This window comes from Mustela erminea, chromosome 16 (genome assembly GCF_009829155.1).
Source record: "Mustela erminea isolate mMusErm1 chromosome 16, mMusErm1.Pri, whole genome shotgun sequence".
NCBI lineage: Eukaryota > Metazoa > Chordata > Mammalia > Carnivora > Mustelidae > Mustela > Mustela erminea.
Window position 1 is genome coordinate 63,045,157 of NC_045629.1, and position 19,229 is coordinate 63,064,385.

The 19,229-nt window shown below is 36.7% G+C and overlaps 1 protein-coding gene across 2 annotated transcripts in view; it reads right to left on the reverse strand.

Moving 5' to 3' along the window:
- Positions 1-347: 347 nt before the first annotated feature.
- RAD21 (RAD21 cohesin complex component) overlaps positions 348-19,229 on the reverse strand; it is a 28,707-nt gene continuing 9,825 nt past the window's right edge. For both annotated transcript variants that reach the window (XM_032316049.1, XM_032316050.1), the window contains exons 3-14: positions 16,382-16,511; positions 14,260-14,359; positions 12,627-12,733; positions 11,365-11,571; positions 10,829-10,954; positions 10,371-10,493; positions 8,549-8,772; positions 7,387-7,546; positions 6,817-6,965; positions 4,492-4,641; positions 2,709-2,792; positions 348-2,069 (exon numbers count right to left, since the gene is read on the reverse strand). In XM_032316049.1, coding sequence (XP_032171940.1) covers positions 1,878-2,069; positions 2,709-2,792; positions 4,492-4,641; positions 6,817-6,965; positions 7,387-7,546; positions 8,549-8,772; positions 10,371-10,493; positions 10,829-10,954; positions 11,365-11,571; positions 12,627-12,733; positions 14,260-14,359; positions 16,382-16,511 — 1,752 coding nt within the window. In that variant the 3' untranslated portion in view covers positions 348-1,877. The remainder of the gene's footprint in view (positions 2,070-2,708; positions 2,793-4,491; positions 4,642-6,816; positions 6,966-7,386; positions 7,547-8,548; positions 8,773-10,370; positions 10,494-10,828; positions 10,955-11,364; positions 11,572-12,626; positions 12,734-14,259; positions 14,360-16,381; positions 16,512-19,229) is intronic.

The following is a 19,229-nucleotide window of genomic DNA, read 5'->3' on the forward strand; positions in this document are numbered from 1 at the left end:
ACATGCTCACTGGCTACACTGACAGGCACGTCATAATTTGTGGGTACTTGGCAGTTACAGGGATAGATCTGTACCCCCAAGATTCCTCAGGACCAGCCATTTGTTACTTCCATTTTAATATTAGATATGTAACTTTGATGATGTGTTATTAGAACAGTCTATCAAAGTTTCAGATCACGTGGCTTTTCTTTAAAAGACATACCAGTCTTTTTTTTAACCTAAGACTTCTTGAAAAATTCACTTACTATCTGTATGGACAATTACTCTAGATATGGCAAACAACAGATGACGCCTAGTTAACATTTTCCTGGGGGAACACCATCAACCAACTACTCAACAGTGCAAAATTTACAGCTTATACCACAACTTTTATTAGAAAAGTTATACATAACATAGCATCAACTATTTTCAAGAACAATATTAAACCCGATAAGCAACAAAACCAGACTAACAAAATGTGTTAACAAGAAACTAATGACCTTTCTATAATCAAACATTCAATTATCTACAAATAACTTTTTACAAAGGGAGAAAAATCCATGGTTTACAGGCACATATTGAAAATAAAGCTGCAATAGTAATTTTATACACTTACCATTCTCAAGAAACTGAATCACCAAAACAGTAATTACGAGTTCACTAATTTAAAACATTTCACATAATTTAAAATTACTGGGTATACACTGAAGTCTGAGTTTCAAAAGTGATTTTTTTTTTCCCACAAAAGTGCCAACACTTAAGCTAGAACTTTCAGTGTGTGAGTAATTTTGCCCTAAAAAGTTAAGACATGTTCTGATAATCATAACAGTCACATAATTTCTGGTGCTACCTGGTCTGTTAATAATAAAGCCTTTATTTGGATGCTTTTCTTAAATTATAGGAAACTGGATATAGGATTGCTGTTGCAAAGCCATTAAAATAAAGTTTCAAACACAGGAGTGTGCAGCACTGGGAAAAGATCAGTACTAAAACTTATAATAAATATCAGAGAAGCCATTAGTTATTAACAGCATTGTCTGCTTAAGGGTTAAGTCAACCAGGTGTCTCATTTCCCATCAGTCTGTCCTTTTAGTTGGCATAGCAATTTCCATTTTCATGATCCAAGTACTCAAATATATCCAAACATCTTTTTAAAACTTTGATTTAGAGCTTCTGAAAAGTTATAAACATTTTTATATTCTACTCTAAAAAGTCTACTTCTGCTCATTTTAGAGCCTCCTAAAACAAAACAACAGATTTTAGGATAGTCAGGTTCATTAAAAAGTTTCAAATGGAATGACTTACCAAAGAATATTTTAAACCGAGGCCTATCATTCTGTAGCTGAAGGGGTTTAGTTGACAGCACAGTTTCACACACCCTCTTGGTCATTACGGAATGACACTTTAAAATAGTACCTCCAGAGGACAGTCTGTTTTGGGCACCGCCCCCCAAACAGCTGCTAACAAGACCGCCAGTGTTACTATTGGGAAGAGACGACTTACTTCTCTCAAAGACTCACACTTAATTGTCAGACTTTCTTCCCTGACATGTTTTCCTTTCCAATGCGGTGATGGGGAACTATGATAAAAATCCTGATTTTCAACTGCTACTCGACATTTACCTGCGCCAATATTGCACACATCTGTTCTCAACTGTTACAATGATCTTCCGGGTCCTTGGGTGTGCCTGTTTTCTCCATCAGAACACAAACACATCCATATAAGCAGTTTCCCTCAAAGATGAAATTGATAAAATACTGGAAAAAAATGGAAGAAAAAGGCAGAGACTTTGTACAGACAAAAATCTAAATCTCCTCAAAGGGTTTTGTGTGCCCTACACATGGGGGCGATTCGTATACACTAGTGAAATGCACACTAGCTATAATGCTTCTAGCTGCTCAAATAATGTGGAACCTTGGTCCAGGGGTTGCGATGATGTCACTGTATGGTTCTTCCTGCGTCAGCTCAATAGCTTGCTGCTTTTTAAGAACCAAGAAGCTGTAGAACTTCGCTGCAGCTTGCTTTCTGTTTGTGTTTCGACATAACTCAAGCAAACTGATGGATTCAGCTCCAGTTTTAGCAAGAGCTCGCTGAAATAAAACCAAAGGAAGAATGAAATCAAAGTAATCTCACAGTAGTAAAGTGGTAATTTTAAAAAGGTGCCAATTTTGTATACCAGAAAAAGTACACTGTATATTCTGCTGGGAGTGGACTTTTTGAACAGTCTGAAGGTAATGGGGCAAAGTATATTATGGCTTATCTAAAATCAAAGATCCAAGAACAACATTCCTACGAAAGTGATAATAATAGTAAAACTGAACACATACAGTTCCTAAAATTTCAACTTATTTTAAAAATCCAACTATCCTTTGACTCTATTTTGGGAAACCCTGAACAATTTGCCTGGTATATCAGATGCTCAAAATATTTCATCTGTATCTGACTTGACAAATTTAATGATTCAACGTATTAATAGTATGTTCAGTGAAAACCAAGATGTAGACACACAAAGGTGTCCTATAAACCACCACCACAACTTCCCTTTGCAGCATAACCACAGCAAAGCATTCACCTGGATGCTCTCCAGGCTTACTCTGGGCCTACCAATTTATGTATTAAAATACCCAGTGCTGGGAAAGTAGGCTTTCTGGTCTCAGCATGTCGCTGTTTTTTTTAAGGGAGCAATGCTAAGTCCTTGCCGAAGTCTCAGGCAGGACTGGTACACCTACCTGAAGCCCATGAAGCATCTGCTGAGTCCTTTTGTTCCATCTTCTTTCTTCTTGATCCTGATCACCTCCGGAAGCATCTTCATCCTGAAAATGGCCCCAACACATAAAAAAGCTGACAAAAGTGGTCTACTGCAACACGAACTATTGCCATACGTCCTAAAACTTAAATTGTGTACTCTGAATAACAGAAAACTGTAAATCTCTTAGCCCCCAGTACTAACTCTGAAGCTTGTCTTTTTTAAATTACAGAAGAAAGTCTTCTGTATCGGCAAGCAAACATTTGGATGAATATAGGATTCTATACTGTTCTATAAAGGATGTGTGTGGTCTATACCACGTGGGCCCTGGACTACTGCTGGGTGGTGAGCTATTGGTTACTGACTGGCCCCCGTTAAGGTAATTATGTTGGATATAAATCAACTTATGTCACTAAGCACACTACTTATTTCCACTGTATGTATTTTTATTTTTTCCAGGAGCATGATTTTCTAGATGATTTATATTCTGGCAGATCCCAATCACTGAAGAGCACAGATTAGCAGACAAGTATTAAGAGAAATGGGGTATAGGGTAACTCAGCTGGTTAAGCACCTGCCTTTGGCCCTGGTCATGGTCCCAGAGTTCTGGGATCGAGTCCCACTGGGGCTCCCTGCTCAGCAGACTGTTGTCTTCTCCCTCACTCTCTGTTGTTCCCTCCACCTCTTTCTCTGTCAAATAAATAAAATCTTTTAAAGGGGGGGGCTATAATCCATAATACTTGATTTTACTGAGCTGCCCAGCTCCCAGTGCCCTACAGGACTTGCCTTCTAAATGACTTTCTAAACTCTGAAGCTGGCATAGAGCAAGAGCTGAGATGTTTCCATACCGTGCTGGCACTACATGCTGTATTTCAAAGAGCCAGGAGTTAAGGGATTCATACATAATAGAAAGCTTAACAACTTTAAATACTGATTCAACACGAAGTCTGAGATAATGGCATACCTTAGACTAGAGTAGCTCTGGGGCTAAATTTTGACTTTAAAAAAACCCACAGTATTCCAGTACTAAATGGCTGTAAAATCTATGGCTGCCATAATAAATTACAAATACAAATGGATACTAATGAAAATATGTACCCAGTCCGCAACTTAAAATTCTTAGAAGAATTTTAAATAGATTCAATGCTTCCTGGAAAATATTTTAATGTTTTATTTTACATTTAAATAAAGATCTTGAAAAAAGGAGGGTGGGGGAAGACCTTGAACAGCGAAATAAGGGCCCTGAAAAGGAAATCCATTGGAAAAGTGCCTTTATTTAAAAAAAAAAAAATAAAAGTCATTCAAACCTTTACTCAATCTATTTTAGCCAAGTCACATCTCACCCCAGTCTAATGAAAACAAACCTCCTACCAATGGAAAATGGTGATCAGATTTCCAGGCACACAGTGAGATGTCAGACCAGAGGCAGATGCTAAAAAAGCAGTAAAAATTGGCCACCAAATAATAAAGTCAGCTACAGTCAAGAAGTCAACTAAGAAATCAGTTAAAAGGGCAGTCAGTCCTATGTCCTTCAAAAGCCCAGAAGGAAGCCAATGAGTTACAGCACAGCAGAAAATTTGATGTTAATAATGATCTAGATTATTAAGAATTTGGTTACATTTTCTGTTTGAACATCTTTTATCACTGTGATGCTCAACATCAATTACGTTGGCTCCACTATGAACGTAAAAGAGAACAGGCTGAAGATCAGCATTAAATCTGGGATGGCATTTATTCCTCAAGTCTCCTTGATAGTGTCTCCTTACCTCCTCCTCTTCATCATCTTCTTTCTCCTTCTCTTTCTCCTTCTCTTTCTCTGGCAGAAGTTCTAACTCCGGAATTAACTGACAGATGTTTGGAGGCTCCTCAGGGGGCAGCTCTACAGGGGGCATTTCCACCTGCTCTACCTGCTGGGGCTTAAAACAAGGGGAAGAAATGCTGGGGTCATGCTGCTGTACCTTCTCACAATCAAAACTTGATTATATCTTGTTCTTACAGAAGAATTTAATTAACAGAAGTGTTTTGTTCTTATCCTTGAAGAAACCAAAGGGTTATAAAGTGTATGTGAGAAATTTGTAAATGACAAGACAAAGTACAAACAGAAAAAAAACACCCAAACTTTCTGTAGCAGCATTTTAGGAAAAACCACAGAACAGAACCAACCACTAACACAATGCAAAAAGGCTTTAACATTAAATAGCTTGTACTGTCAACCATTACTGCATGAAACTGTCTTAAGGCTATCACAACTAAGCTTGGGCTCTAAATCAGAGCCTCGGAGTTCTTATGGCAGCAAATAATAGGAATGAGGAGACCATTTTTCTGAGTCCATTTCTTGAATTCTTCCTCTCAGGCTTAATATAAACAGCTGAGAATGTTAAAAAACAAGTTCTTCCAGGACTGTGATACTGGAGTAACCTACTCGTTACCTCTCCCCACCCCCATTCCTGAGCGCATACAAAAAGATGCTCTTTTGGACAATTCTACCACCCGAGGGCACAGAAAAAATAGTTCTTAAAATTACAGAGGAATCTTCAGCCTATACCTCTTGATGGAGGCTGAACCGAGAACCCAAGGTTATTCTAGAAATTTAGGATTTGGGAAGCCTTACACTAGACCTTACTTCCTTTGTAGTTTAGTTTTCCGATCCTAAATGAACTTCATGGTAGAAAGTCTGCATGAAGTAGCCAGATGTTGCTTTACTTTTTTTTTTTTAAGCAATTTGACAAGTATATTCTGCTTAGTCAGTAAGGTAGCCTAAAACTGTCTCATATTGCAGGAACCTGCAACAGAATAGAGAGCTGGGGAATCGACCCATGCAATGGGGAAATCTTATTTCAATAATGGTTCTGGGAAAACTGGACCACTATCTTACACCACACATGAGAATCAACCCAAAAAGGATTAAAAACTTAAATGTAAGACCTGAAAGCATAAAACAACTAGGACAGGTAAGCTCCTCAAAATAAGTGTTGGTAATGATTTTTGGATTTGACAGCGAAGGCAAGAAGAGTAAAAAATAATAAGCAAGTGGGACAACACAGATAGACTTGGAAGGCAGTACAGGTGAAACAGGAGACAAATATATATGGTACCACTTACACAGAATCTAAAAAGAAAAAAGCAAAACTCACAAAAGCAGAGTGCAGAAGTGGTTACTAGGGGTTAGAAAGATACTTCCATTTCTAAATTCTGGGGATCTAATACATGGTACGGTGATTATAGTTAATACTGTATCATATACTTGAAAGTTGCTAAGAATAGATCTTGAAAGTTCTCAACACAAGAAAAAAAATGTAATGTGTAAAGCGATAGATGTTATACACATACACATGATGTGAAATGATGCCACAATATCACATCACTATGTTGTACACCATAAACTAGTATGATGTTATATTTCAATTTTATCTCATTAAGACCGGAGAAAAAATGTTCAATCTTGCTGACAAGGAAAACCAGTATTTTTTAAAAAAGGAACTAGGTGGGGGTGCCTGGGTGGCTCTGTGGGTTAAAGCCTCTGCCTTCAGCTCAGGTCATGATCCCAGGTCCTGGGACGGAGCCCCGCATCAGGCTCTCTGCTCGGCAGGGAGCCTGCTTCCCTTCCTCTCTCCTCTCTCTCTGCCTACTTGTAGTCCCTTGTCTGTCAAATAAATAAATAAAATCTTAAAAAAAAAAAAAAAAAAAAAGAACTAGGTGTTAATTAGAAAGTTTGATAATCTATGTTCATATTTAACTCATGACATGCTTGAAGAAATTAACAGGTTCCTTATATTGTTTTTCATCTTTATCTAAAATTGTCAGATTCACCTTGCGCTAAAATGGAACCAAGTTTAGACTCAAAGATTCCAAATTAGACAAGGATGGTCACATTATGAGGCCACCCTGAAACAAGACTAAGAAGTCTCAAACTCCTGGAATATCTTTTCTCCCTCAGGGCACAACTGTGTTCACATCCTTGGCTGACATTCTTTCTCTCCGGACCTATTCCTTGTCAATTTTTTCCTCAACCAAAATATTTCAGAAAGGCTCCTTAAGATAATACTGGTACAAGGGATGTAAAATTCTTGATGACTGATGTGCTTACTTACAGGGATCACAGGCTCTGGATCAATTTGTCCTGCTTTTCGCTTGACTCCCTGAGGAGGTGGTGGAGGCATGGCTGACTCATCCACGTTGGTCCTACTGGTCTCCATCACGGACTCCTGGAGGCGGCTTGGCTCTTCCAAAATGGGCTCATCTGCAATTAGTCATATGAAGAGATGTGAATTATATGGTCTTTAACAGTATTTCAGAATTTAATACTAATGCATTAAGACAAAAGTACTTTCTCTAATGAAGGAGGCCAAATAAAAATTTTACCTCTGCAAAGATTACTCAATTTGTAATAAAACACATAAAAGATGGAAAAGGGCAAAATTCTACCACCTGTAATCTAACGCAGGATAATCCTCTTAGCAGATTACTCAGCCAGTCCTAATCTTTAAATCTTTCCAAAAACAGAAAGCTTTCTATTTAACAAAGCAGTCAAATTACTTCCTTGTCTGAAAATTTGAATATACTCCTTTGTTCCTGATTTCTCTTACTCTGGCAATATACAGGTAAATCTTAGCCAAATGCTCATTTAAACTTCCTCGGGGAACTCTTCCAATAGAACACACCGATAACATCACGCTGCTGGTGCTGCTGCTGCTGGTCCTCTCTGGGAACCTCTGGATTTTCAAATTCTTTGAGAAATTCATCCAAATTATCAGCCTCTCCTCCTTTCCTCCTTTTTCTAAGATCTTCTGGTACTAGTGGTGTAAGACAGCGTGTAAAGAGCTATTAAAAAAAAAAAAAAAACCTCAATTATAAAAGTAAATCACACTGAAGTCAAAAGTAAAAGAAATTATCCACTGTCTTGTAACCTGAAGAGAACATGAAAATTTTAAATTTTCTTGCAGTTTATTTTCATCTTCACACACTTAAAACTCCATCTAATGGAATCGTATGAAATAGTTTTACATGTTTTTTCACTTAATAGTATGGAAATCTTGTTAACTATCACTTTTAATAATTAATGACTGCATAATATTCCAGAGTGGAGATCCACTTATCTATATGGGTGTATATTTCACATTTGAAACATTTTTCAATTTTTTTCTTTAATTGCAAGCAATGTAATGAAAGTCTTCACAGAAATGGTTTTTTCCACATTTTGATTTACTTCCAATGAGATCAGTGAGTCAAAGAAATAGTTTAGGAATTTCTTCCAAATGATTACTATTTATTAGAAGAACAATCATATAAAGTCGACAGCAGAATCCTGTTTCTATGCATATTTCAACTTCAGAATAAAAGTCTCATAGACTGCTTCGCTCAGTTTTTCACTTCAGAACCTTGTTTTGAAATAGTCTGGAACTTAAAGTGAGCAGAAAAGGGCTTATGGGTGAAAAATGATTCTCATAAAGCCAGAGAATTCTTTATTGTGGAAAAAAGGAGAACCACTTCACAGTTTAGCATTCTAGAAAGCAAGATCTAAAGACTGCAGACCTGAAGCACAGTATACACTAAGGCAATGGTAGAGTAAATCATTATAGAGAAGCTGAAAAGGGAGAGTAAGTATTAAAAACTTCAATGGTTTTTTAGTATAGAAAAAAAATCCTTCTACATCATTTAAAAATACAAGTATCAGCAGGATCTTATACTGTGATTTAATTTAAAAAATGTGCCACACATAGTTGAGAATACCTGATCAAAAATGTCAAATATGTCTTAAAGGTTTAGTTTTAAAAAATGGCCAAATGTATATAGAAAAAAAAAAAAATCTGCCAACTGTATTACCTTCAGTAGTCTGTTATTCCACAAAGGCTGAGCAGGTAAGGAGAAGAGTTTTTCCACTCCCCCCGTCTCTTTCCACATCATCAGTTTCTTGGTGGGTGGTGCCAGATCCAAAGTAGTAACAATATCAGAATAATCACTAAGTTGAGCTCTAATTGTCTTACTATCCAACTCTTTGACACTGTCAACAATCAGCTTCCTCTTCCTCTTGGCTTTTGTTTCTTTGACTGGAATGACAGAAGAAAGTAAGGTCATTTTCCCGTGGGCCATCATGAAATCTAGAGACCTGGTCTCATTGTATCCCTGCTTTTCTGTATACCTGGTAGAAAAGCTTTAAGAGGGGAGAGTCCGTTTTAACTAATGTTTCTGCAGTTCCATGTAGACTACAGGCTGGCATATAAAAATCTGCCGAATTAATGAATATATACAAACTTTGGGCAAAAATGAGTAAAATAATGTAAAAGCCAGTATGTTTTGCCCATGTAAGTTTATACTGTAAATACAAAACATGTCACACTTGATTCAGATTTGGGCGTAAGTCCTGGGTTTTATGACTTCTTACACCTGAGTGACCACTGAGAAAAATTAACTTCATCTTGCTTAATTCTTTATTTCCTCTTTACAAAGAAGTTGTAAAATACTTACTAAGTTCTCCATAAACGGCTGGAGTTACCATGATTTTTAGTGGAAAAGTTACAATTCATATATGACAGATGGACAAGCAGATTAAGTGAAAAGAAAAAAAGTCCACAGCCCCTTAGACAGATGGGGAACTCCATCCGAGTTACTTCCTGTATACTCATTTCTAATCCTTACTAAAACTGCTAAGTAGGTAGCATTATCTCAATTTCTTCAGATACAAGAGAGTTCCTCAAGATTTCATCCTGTCAGAAATGTTACGCCCAAAGATTTTTCTAGAATAAAATATTCAGGTAAAGACGTTATTCAGTGACAGCCTCTGCCCAACCTCTATCCTCCAGCTTCTGAGTTCCCATCCTTCTCTGAAAGTCAACGTTCTTAAAATGGCCACCAAAGTCTGATCATCCTATTTTAAACAGTGCAATGTATCCACCATCCTGCCTCATTTACCGTTCTTTGTAATATCTGTTACATAATATGGTACATATTTACTTATCCATGCTCCACTAATTAGTACTTAAGTTCCAGGAGGGTAAAGACTTGTTCATTGTTATTTAGTTTCTAAATAGGGTAGGCAGTCTTGTTCTACTTAAAAGTATTAACTATATCTTGAATTACACTCTAATTTCAAATATAACTGAAATAGAAGTATTCTGTACCCATAAACCATCTAGAAATTTGTTTCACATCTAAATTACACATCTTGCTTCTTTCACTGAGAAGCAGCACCCCAGTATGTTTTGCTATGTCTAAAAGAATTATAACATTGATTTTAAAATCTATCAAATTTCCAGTTAGAAAAATATTCTTAGGCTTTCCCAGATTGTAGCCCAACTATTAGACAAAATCTAGAACTTCGGAACAAATAGTCCATCTCGTACTTCACTGTAAAATGTTCTGTAATGTTTTCTAATTTTTACACATGGGACCTGTTATTTTGGGAACTCCAAAAGACTAAGATAAAGGTCAGCAAAAAACCTAGTTCTATACTTCTGTATTTCAGAGCAACTTCTACAGGTATTCTCTAAGATACTTAGATTGTAACTGAAGACTCTATAACATATGACTGACAAAGGAGAAAGAAGCTTGGCGGCGATCTATCTAAAACAAGAGTAGAGAATAGAGAAGAGCCAGAATTAAGACCTTATGTTCTGAATTTTACAAGTCAAAAAGTATGCTTGCTCACCAGTGATATCAATAGGTTCCAGAGCAAAGGCTTCTTCCTCATTTGGAACAAGTGTTGTCTGATCAGTCATAGTTGGCATCGGTTCAACAGGATCCACTGAATCAGGACTATCAGGCCCACCCACTATAAAAACAGAAATTTGGTTAAAAAAGGCATGCATACTTAATACATATCCTACAAATGGAGAAAAACCCTCTGAGAAATAAAGAAAACACAGTGGTACCAGTAACAAACATTTTCTAATTATGAAGGAGGCCCTTAAAAGGTGAACCTATTGGCTAAAAAAGGGGGAGCGGTGCAGGGTTAAACATTGAAAAGAATCAGAATGTTCCTAAGCGCTGTATTTAAGGAGATTTATAATTCACTAAGAGCTGAACTTTCAGTTTTGGTCTTCTACACTCAGTACCTTTCTAGCTGCACACAAACATGCTTACATCACCGAACAAGGAGGCGCTTACTTGATACGTTATCATCCTCGTCCATATCATCATGCGCCGGCTGTTCTGGCAACATCACACCTGCCTCAGACAGGGCAGGGGGATCGTCAAAGATACCACCATCATTATTACTTATAAGCTTGTCATCTGAAATAGGGAATAAAATTTAGTTAGAACTTGAAGAAGAAATGCTAAAAATTTGTATTCAGCTTGTGTTTTCCTTCAAGGTAGCATACAAAAGTATAATGGTATAGGAAAAAAAAATTCTATTTTCTAGCTCACATCTCTATTTAAATATTTAATATATGGTATCAAACACAAATGGAGCAGTTTAAGAACTAGTAAAACTTAAAACTCCGAGACAAGCACCTTTACCAAAAGGCAATAATGTCGTAACAATTTTAAGCTCCAGCTGCATGAGAACTTGAATGAAATCAACCAGTCACAATCCACACGTGTATACCTGAAGAGCTGCTTACAACCCAGAATTCATGACTTCTCTTAAACACCACAAATGAACAAAGAAATGTTAGAATAATCACCTTGTTGTCACCTACCTAATATACCACCATCATTTCCTTCTCCAAAATTGTCATCTTTATATTGGTCTTCATATTCTAAATGATTAATTTTCTCGTTCAGATTGCTGGTGCTCTGCTCAGGCTCTAACAGAAGGTTAGAAGCGCTAGTGCTCACTAACATGTCATCATCCTCAAAAGCACTTCCTTCTCTCATGATCTCACGATCATCCATTCCAAAGTCACCTGAACAAATTTTAGTTGTTAGTGAAAAAACATGTCATGAAAGAAAACAGCTAATGATTATAATTGGAATGTCACATTTGCTAAATGAAACCTTATTTACCTTTGAGTATTAAAACATCCAGTTCAAAACTTTAAACCCATGGCATCTCTATTTTATAAACTGATTCTGGGGCATGACTAGCCCATTCAAACATAGGACTAAAATTTAGGCTATCCTAAATATATTAAGTACATTTAAATATGTCTATAAGTTACACTGCATAAACATTCAGACTTAAACCTCGTTATGTGTTTTCATCAAGAAAACAATTTGGCTACCTGTTTTAAACACTGTTCAAGAAGTAGATGGGGCACTTGGGTAGCTCAGTCAAGCATCTGCCTTCGGCTCAGGTCGTGATCCCAGAGTCCTGGGATCAGCCCTGTGTGGGGCACCCTCTGCACCCCAACCCACCCCACCTCATCCCAGCCCACTCTCACAAATAAAATCTTAAAAAAACAAAAAAAGGTAGGTACATACTAAAATTGTTGCCAAGTGATTAGTTTAAAAATGGGCATTACTGGGGCGCCTGAGTGGCTCAATGGGTTAAGCCACTGCCTTCGGCTCAGGTCATGATCTCAGGGTCCTGGGATCGAGCCCCACGTCGGGCTCTCTGCTCAGCGGGGAGCCTGCTTTCCCCTCTCTCTGTGTCTGCCTCTCTGCCTACTTGTGATCTCTTTGTGTCAAATAAATAAAATCTTTAAAAAAAAAAAAGGGGGCATTACTTCAGACTTGGGACTTTTCACACAGATCCGTATATAGGATCTATCACTATACGGGAAGCAGGAATAGGCAAAGAATAAACTCAAGTTTGGTGCATCAACGGAAATGACTGATGCTTAATATACTGGTAGGAAGGCAAATTCTTTTCTTGATGAAAAAGCATGAGATGAAATTTTGTCCTTCTGTCATCAATGAATGTAACATATGTCTGGGTTTTCTTTTTCAAATCACTAGTTGTGCTGCAACATAATTCTAACATTACTAGCTAGTGGCTAGTAATCTGTTTCTCTATTACCAAAATCATTTTCTTGTAGAATACTGATGTTCCCAACTTCTTCTCGCATGGTTATTTCTTCCACTCTACTCTGGTTCAGGCTGAACTGCTGGGCCACATCGATGTCACTTTAAAAGAATTTCAAATACATTTTCATCTCAAATTTCACTGCAATGTATATAGAAAAAAAAATCCTAATTCTCTCTACAAGGAAAAAATATACATACAAAAGTCATCATGGTTTATAAGCCTTAATATTTGAAATCACTACCTAGGTAATATGGTATACACAGGAAAAACTTAAAAATGCACTGTCTAGGTAGGTATGGGTTTTCATCAGGGTCGTGGTGTAAACGCTGGTTACCCAGCTTTTCTGAGACAGTTTCTTCCTCTAACAAATTAATCTCATACTGTTTAAAAATATTAAATACAAGACATGTAATATTAAGCAACAATGTGGAATTACCATTGGCCCAATTGAGAACATAAATGGCAAGTGAAAGTATGAGAGACTTCTGAGACATATCAACCAAATACAGTTTGGAGAATTTATAGAGATTCTAATTTAAACAAACTGAAGAAAAAAAGGCTTGTGTGTCAACTGGGGATATCTGAATGCTGACTGAATATTACATTAAGGAATTATTGTAACTTATTTTAAAGGTGGGCTGTTATTATGGATAGATTTAGAAAATTCCTTCAAAATAGATACCGAAGTATTTACAAAGAAAGTAAGATATCTATTCTTTAAAATAATCCAGTGGGAGTTGGAAGGTGAGTTGTGGAAATATGTATGAAATAAAACTGGCAACATATTGGTAATTAAACAAATTGGGTGATCAGTACATGGGGTTCCTAACACTAATCTACTTTTTAGCTGTTAAATTTCCATGATGAAAACTTTTAAAAACTGTATTGGGGGGGGGATGCAGCTAGATAGCACCTACAATAACACACACACATATCAAAATAAATAATAAATAGGAGTCATAGATCATTTTAAGAAGCAGAGAAATTTCTCAAAAAAAAAAAAAAAAAAAGGGGGGGGCCTGGTATAGAGGGTTTCTTAGTTGTCAGATGTGCTACTAAATCACAGGAAATTACAGGCACATTCCCTGTCATACAAAGACAGCTGAGTTTTGAAGACTTAAGAAAAGGGAAACACACTACAGTATTCTGCTATAATGGCCTTCTCTCTACAACTTTCCCCTCTTAAATTTATGTGGTGACAATGACCTTTTCTTGCTCTTCAAAGAGTTATCTCTTATGTTTACTTAAAAAACAAAAAACAAAAAACGAGAAATTATGGCTGAGTATAACCTGGGAAAATGATAACCAGTAGTTAGTTCATGTTTGCTGATTTCATTATATAAAGCACATACCTGGAAAACTGTTTAGTTTATACAAGCTTTGGCCTAAGAATATCAGAATTCTCCTATCTTAGCTTTGTTAAAGTTGCTATCTACACAACTTTCTTACAGAAAAAACAATTCTAAGTTATATGTTCCATATGAATACACTATCCTATTTGAAAGTTTATGCATTTTAACCTGTTAACTTGATGCTAAAATATTTCAAAGAAAACTATATGTTTGATGCAAGTAACGTTATTTGTAGACCAAGTCAACAATTAAAAGAGGGAGGAGGGACATACTCTAAGTCAGGCAGTGGCTGATCAAAGTCATGAAATTCTTCAGGTAAGGTAATAGCATTGTAAGCAGCTTCTCGATTTTCCTCAGGCAGGTCAACAACACCTGGAAAAGAAATGGTAAGCTTGAAGGTCTAGCAGTTAGAGCAGAGATTATCCAGAGATCAAAGGAAGGTAAAGACAGTACATTTATAGTCTAGAAAGACTGATAATATACACAACGTACCACTGGAAGACAAGTACTTCTGTTTTTCTATAATCATAAGCCAAACTATCTGCTTTTCAACAAAAAAGTCAAAGCACTACCTAGGCATTAAAGTGATGTCTTTAAAAGGATGTATCAACAAAAAAAGGTTAATGACCGTTTTCTCAATAACATGAAATCTGTAAGAAGACAAATGACTGCAAAGGAGCACTCTCCATGTTAAAGAGGAGTTGTTTACTTTAGGATAAGCAGGACTGCACTGTTTTATTTCTCTATATTCTTCAAGTGGTCTATACTAAAAATGCTTTGCTTTAAAAGACAAAAAGCATGGTTATTTAAGCAAAATGGAGTTAGTAGCCACAGGTCAGAAATCATTGGAGTATCACAGCTGCCTAAACATCTTTGGTTTTTATTTTGTTTCAAGTTTTTATTTAAATTCTGGTTAGTTAATATATAGTTTAGTATTAGTTTTAGGAGTAGAATTTAGTGATTCATCACTTATATTTAACACTTACATCTAAACGAGTGCCCACCTTAATAATCATCACCCATTTAGCCTACCCCCACCCCCACCTCCCATCCAGCAAGCCTCACTTCGTTCTCTATAATTAAGAGTCTCTTACGGTTTGCCTCCCTCTTTTTTTCCCTTTCCCCTCTGTTCATCTGTTTTATTTAAATTTCACATGAGTGACATCATACGGTATTTGCCCTTCTCTGACTTACTTTGCTGAGCGTAAGCTAACACTCTAGCACCATCCACGTCACTGCAAATGGCAAGATTTCATTCTTTTTGATGGCTGAGTAATACTTCATCGTGTATGTACACATATGTATATGTGTGTACGTATACACACACCTCACGTCATCCTCATCCATTCATCAGTCAGTGGACTTGGGCTCTTTCCATAATTGGCTATTATAGATGATGCCGCTATAAATACTGGGGCGCATGTGCCCCTCTGAATTAGTGTTTTAGTATCCTTTTGGTAAATTCCTAGTAGTGCAATTGCTGGATCATAAGGTAGTTCTAGTTTTAATTTTTTTGAGGAACCTCCACACTGTTCTTCAAAGTGGCTGCACCAGTTTGCATTCCCACCAACAGTGTATGAGGGTTCCCCTTTCTCCACATCCTCACCAACATCTGTTATTTCCCATGTTGTTAATTCTAGCCATTCTGACATGTGTGAAGTGATATCTCATTGTAGTTTTGATCTGTATTTCCCTGATGAGTGATACTGACCATCTTTTCATGTGTCTGTTAGCCATCTGTACAACTATTATTTTAAATAAGATCTTAGATCTCAAAAGATTCACTGTTCACATATTATAGTACTAAAATACAACCGCAGCAGGAACTACCTTAAAAGGCATCTCTCCTATACACTGATTAATTACAATAAAATCTCATCAGTGCTTATTAAAAAATTATGAAGTGAAACATGAATTCAAATAAAAACCGTAGTTACTATCTATGGAAATCTGGTTCTTAGAGTTCAGCTTTAGAATCAATCATGACCTACGATAAAACAGCAAAAAACTACAGAGAACATTTAATAAAACTCTCAGGTTGAAAGTGAATTTTAAGAATATGCTAAAATTATCCAGGAAAAAAATTTAAATCCCAAGATTTTTCTTCTTGGAGCCACATTTTTAAAAAATCATGTAACAATTAGTTTTCAATATTTCAACTCTGTTCTGCAAAAACTAACGAAAAGGGGTTAAAAAAGAGTAGAGTGTCATAATTCCAAATGCATGAAAAATGTGCACTTCTTCCCTTGACCCACTGCCTCTCTAAGCCTTGCCCTATTTTTGAAGGGTTCCTTGTTCTACAATTAAAATGAATGTATCTAGAACATACGCTTTGCAGGTTTTCACACTACATAAAACTCCAAAGTTAAAAAAAAAAAAAAAAGTCAACAATACCTGGCCGAAAAGCCATTTTTATTTTAATGAATGCTTCATTACAGTCTGCGAGGAGGTATTTGGCTTTTCTGTGATAGATTCGAACTACTCCCAGTAAGAGATGTCCTGATGTTCGGAGTGCCATCTTCACCTATGAGTAAAACATTAATATTAATCTAATTTATAAAGTTTTTTCTTGGTTTTATAGATATCATACTTCAAAAGCTTGTACTCTGAGCATTTATAGGTAGCTTTTACTTTCTCTCTTTATACTTTTAATCATTTATTTGACATTTCCTTATAATCACTTGTATTTTATTTTATTTATGCCTTCACCAGTAAATCTTCAATATCGACAAAGAACAGACTGGTAGTAATTCACCAGTTAACACAGATATGAAGGCAGCTATGAAGCAGGTTGTAAGGTACTCCACAGACTGCTGTCATAAGCACATGAAGGAACATGGAACACTCTGGTTGCTACCCCATAACTGTTGCTCCTTGCTGGCTAACTGAACTCTGATTTTGTTGGGAAATGATTGTCCCCAGCATTGAAGAACTGACTCATTCTTCTTTGCTAATGCTTCTTGAGCGGGCACAAAGCCCAGTTCTCAACCAATGAGAAAGAAGAGCGAAGTAGGTCAGTTTCTGGGAAAGATTTTCCCAATAAAAGAATGCCTGCCTCTTTCTTCTCCCTTTCTGTGTTGTGAGCAGGTGGGGTTTGGAGCCGCTTGTAGTCGTGAGGCCGAAGTACAAGGACAAGAAACCAACATAAGATTAGTGAGTCTGAGGGTGCCTGGGTGGCTCAGTCAGCTGGGTACCCAACTTCTGGTTTCAGCTCAAGTCACGATCTCAGTCATGAGACTGAGCCCTGCATTGGGCTCTGTGCTCAGTGTGGAGTCTGCTTGGCACTCTCTCCCTCTTCCTCTGCCCCCACCTCCTGAGCAAAATAAATAAATGAATCTTTAAAAAGAAAAAAAAAAAAACTGGTTGAGTCCTTAGATGAATGACATCATTGAACTGCTCGAATAATCCTAAATCTCCCTATTTCTACACTTCTAGTTAAATAAGACTGTTAATTTCCTTATTGTTTAAGCCATTTTTCACCGAGTTTTATTAGTTGACTGGAAGGCAAACTAATAAGGGGTAATGGTAGCCCATCTTTTTTCACAAGAAAATATACTCTTCAGCCTGTTTTTTCCTTTTTTTTTTTTTTTTTTTAAGGTAGATTTCATTCAGCACTTATGTGAGAGCCACTGTGTGGGATGAGATACAGTAGTTGGAAAAAGAAAGAAAAGTAAATACAGAATCTAAACAGAATGATTCAAAAATCAATAAACAGAATGATTCACTCCTCAACAGAATGAATTCAAAGTTCAGAATGATTCAAAATTATATATCCAAAATATAATTCAAAAAATTTTTTGAGAGCAAGACAACATGAACTCAAACTTCCCTAGATCATTTACCACAGAGTCCTCAATTTCTGAAGTAGCAAATAAAGCTGTTAATCATTTGCTTAAGTTATGATTAATACATTATGTTACTTAAAAAATGAAACAGTATATTTTTAAGTTATATGTCTACTGTCTACAGCAGCCTAGGATTCTATCTGTAATGACTCTCAGGTTCTACGTTTATGGAAAAATTCACATGACTTAAAAAACAAATTATGAAATTTACTGCTATAAATTCTTAGGTATCTAAAATTACAAAACTTGTGACCAAATCTAGGACTTATCATATGAAAAATCCTTGATATGAAAATGCCCAATTAAAATATTGCACCGCACGGAAAAAGAGAATCTACTTTTATGATGTGGTCTTAGGAAATTTAAAATACTGACACCTTCACTTAAGAAAGGATGGGGGTGGTTCAAAACCCTTTGCGTGCAATTATCTTGTAAAGGATTAACAACTATGAGAAAAGGTGGAGTATGGGTAAAAACTTACCCTGTATATTAGTTTGGTTCAGAATTGAGTAGGTAAAATGAAGTATGCCATATCTGTTGAGCTAGCTCATGTTAAGAGTGTAGATGTAATAAGGAACACGGGCTATATATGCAGAGAAAGCTCTACAGAGGTAACCAGTGGCTGTTCCAGCAGAGGGGTGGGGGTAGAAGGGGCAGAACACAAGCAGCTGCAACTGAGCTATGTATCTGACACTTGCTGGAAACAACTAAACCGACATTCACCCACAACAAGAACTGCATATCAAGAACAAACATTAGAAATTTTCAAGTCTGTTCACTCTGTGGAGGTATCTTTATAGTCTACTAAAATAAAACAAGATCAATCAAATAACCCACTTAGAAATGGGTTTTTTTTTTTTAAAGATTTTATTTATTTATTTGAGAGAGAGAAATCACAAGTAGATGGAGAGGCAGGCAGAGAGAGAGAGGGAAGCAGGCTCCCTGCCGAGCAGAGAGCCCGATGCGGGACTCGATCCCAAGACCCTGAGATCATGACCTGAGCCGAAGGCAGCGGCTTAACCCACTGAGCCACCCAGGTGCCCCTAGAAATGGTTTTTAAAAAGTTAAGTTATTCTTTCTCTCTCACACAGTCCAGTCTTTTACATTGTTCCAGAACTGCGTGCCGTGCTTTGTGGCTATTCATACATACCTTATTATCAGATTGTCTTGTACTCTTTTGTAGCCTCCCTGACAGAGTACAAAATACTCTGCACATACTAAAAAAATCTGTAATCCTTTTAAGCCAAATCACCCTCAATATGTTTATAGATGTTAAAGATTAGTTGCACATATTAATTTCAAGAAAACAGCTCAACCTCTCCTTTTTCCATTCACTTACCTCAGTAAGCATACCTATAAAAAGTAGAAAACCTCATACTCTCATACAATTTGACGAG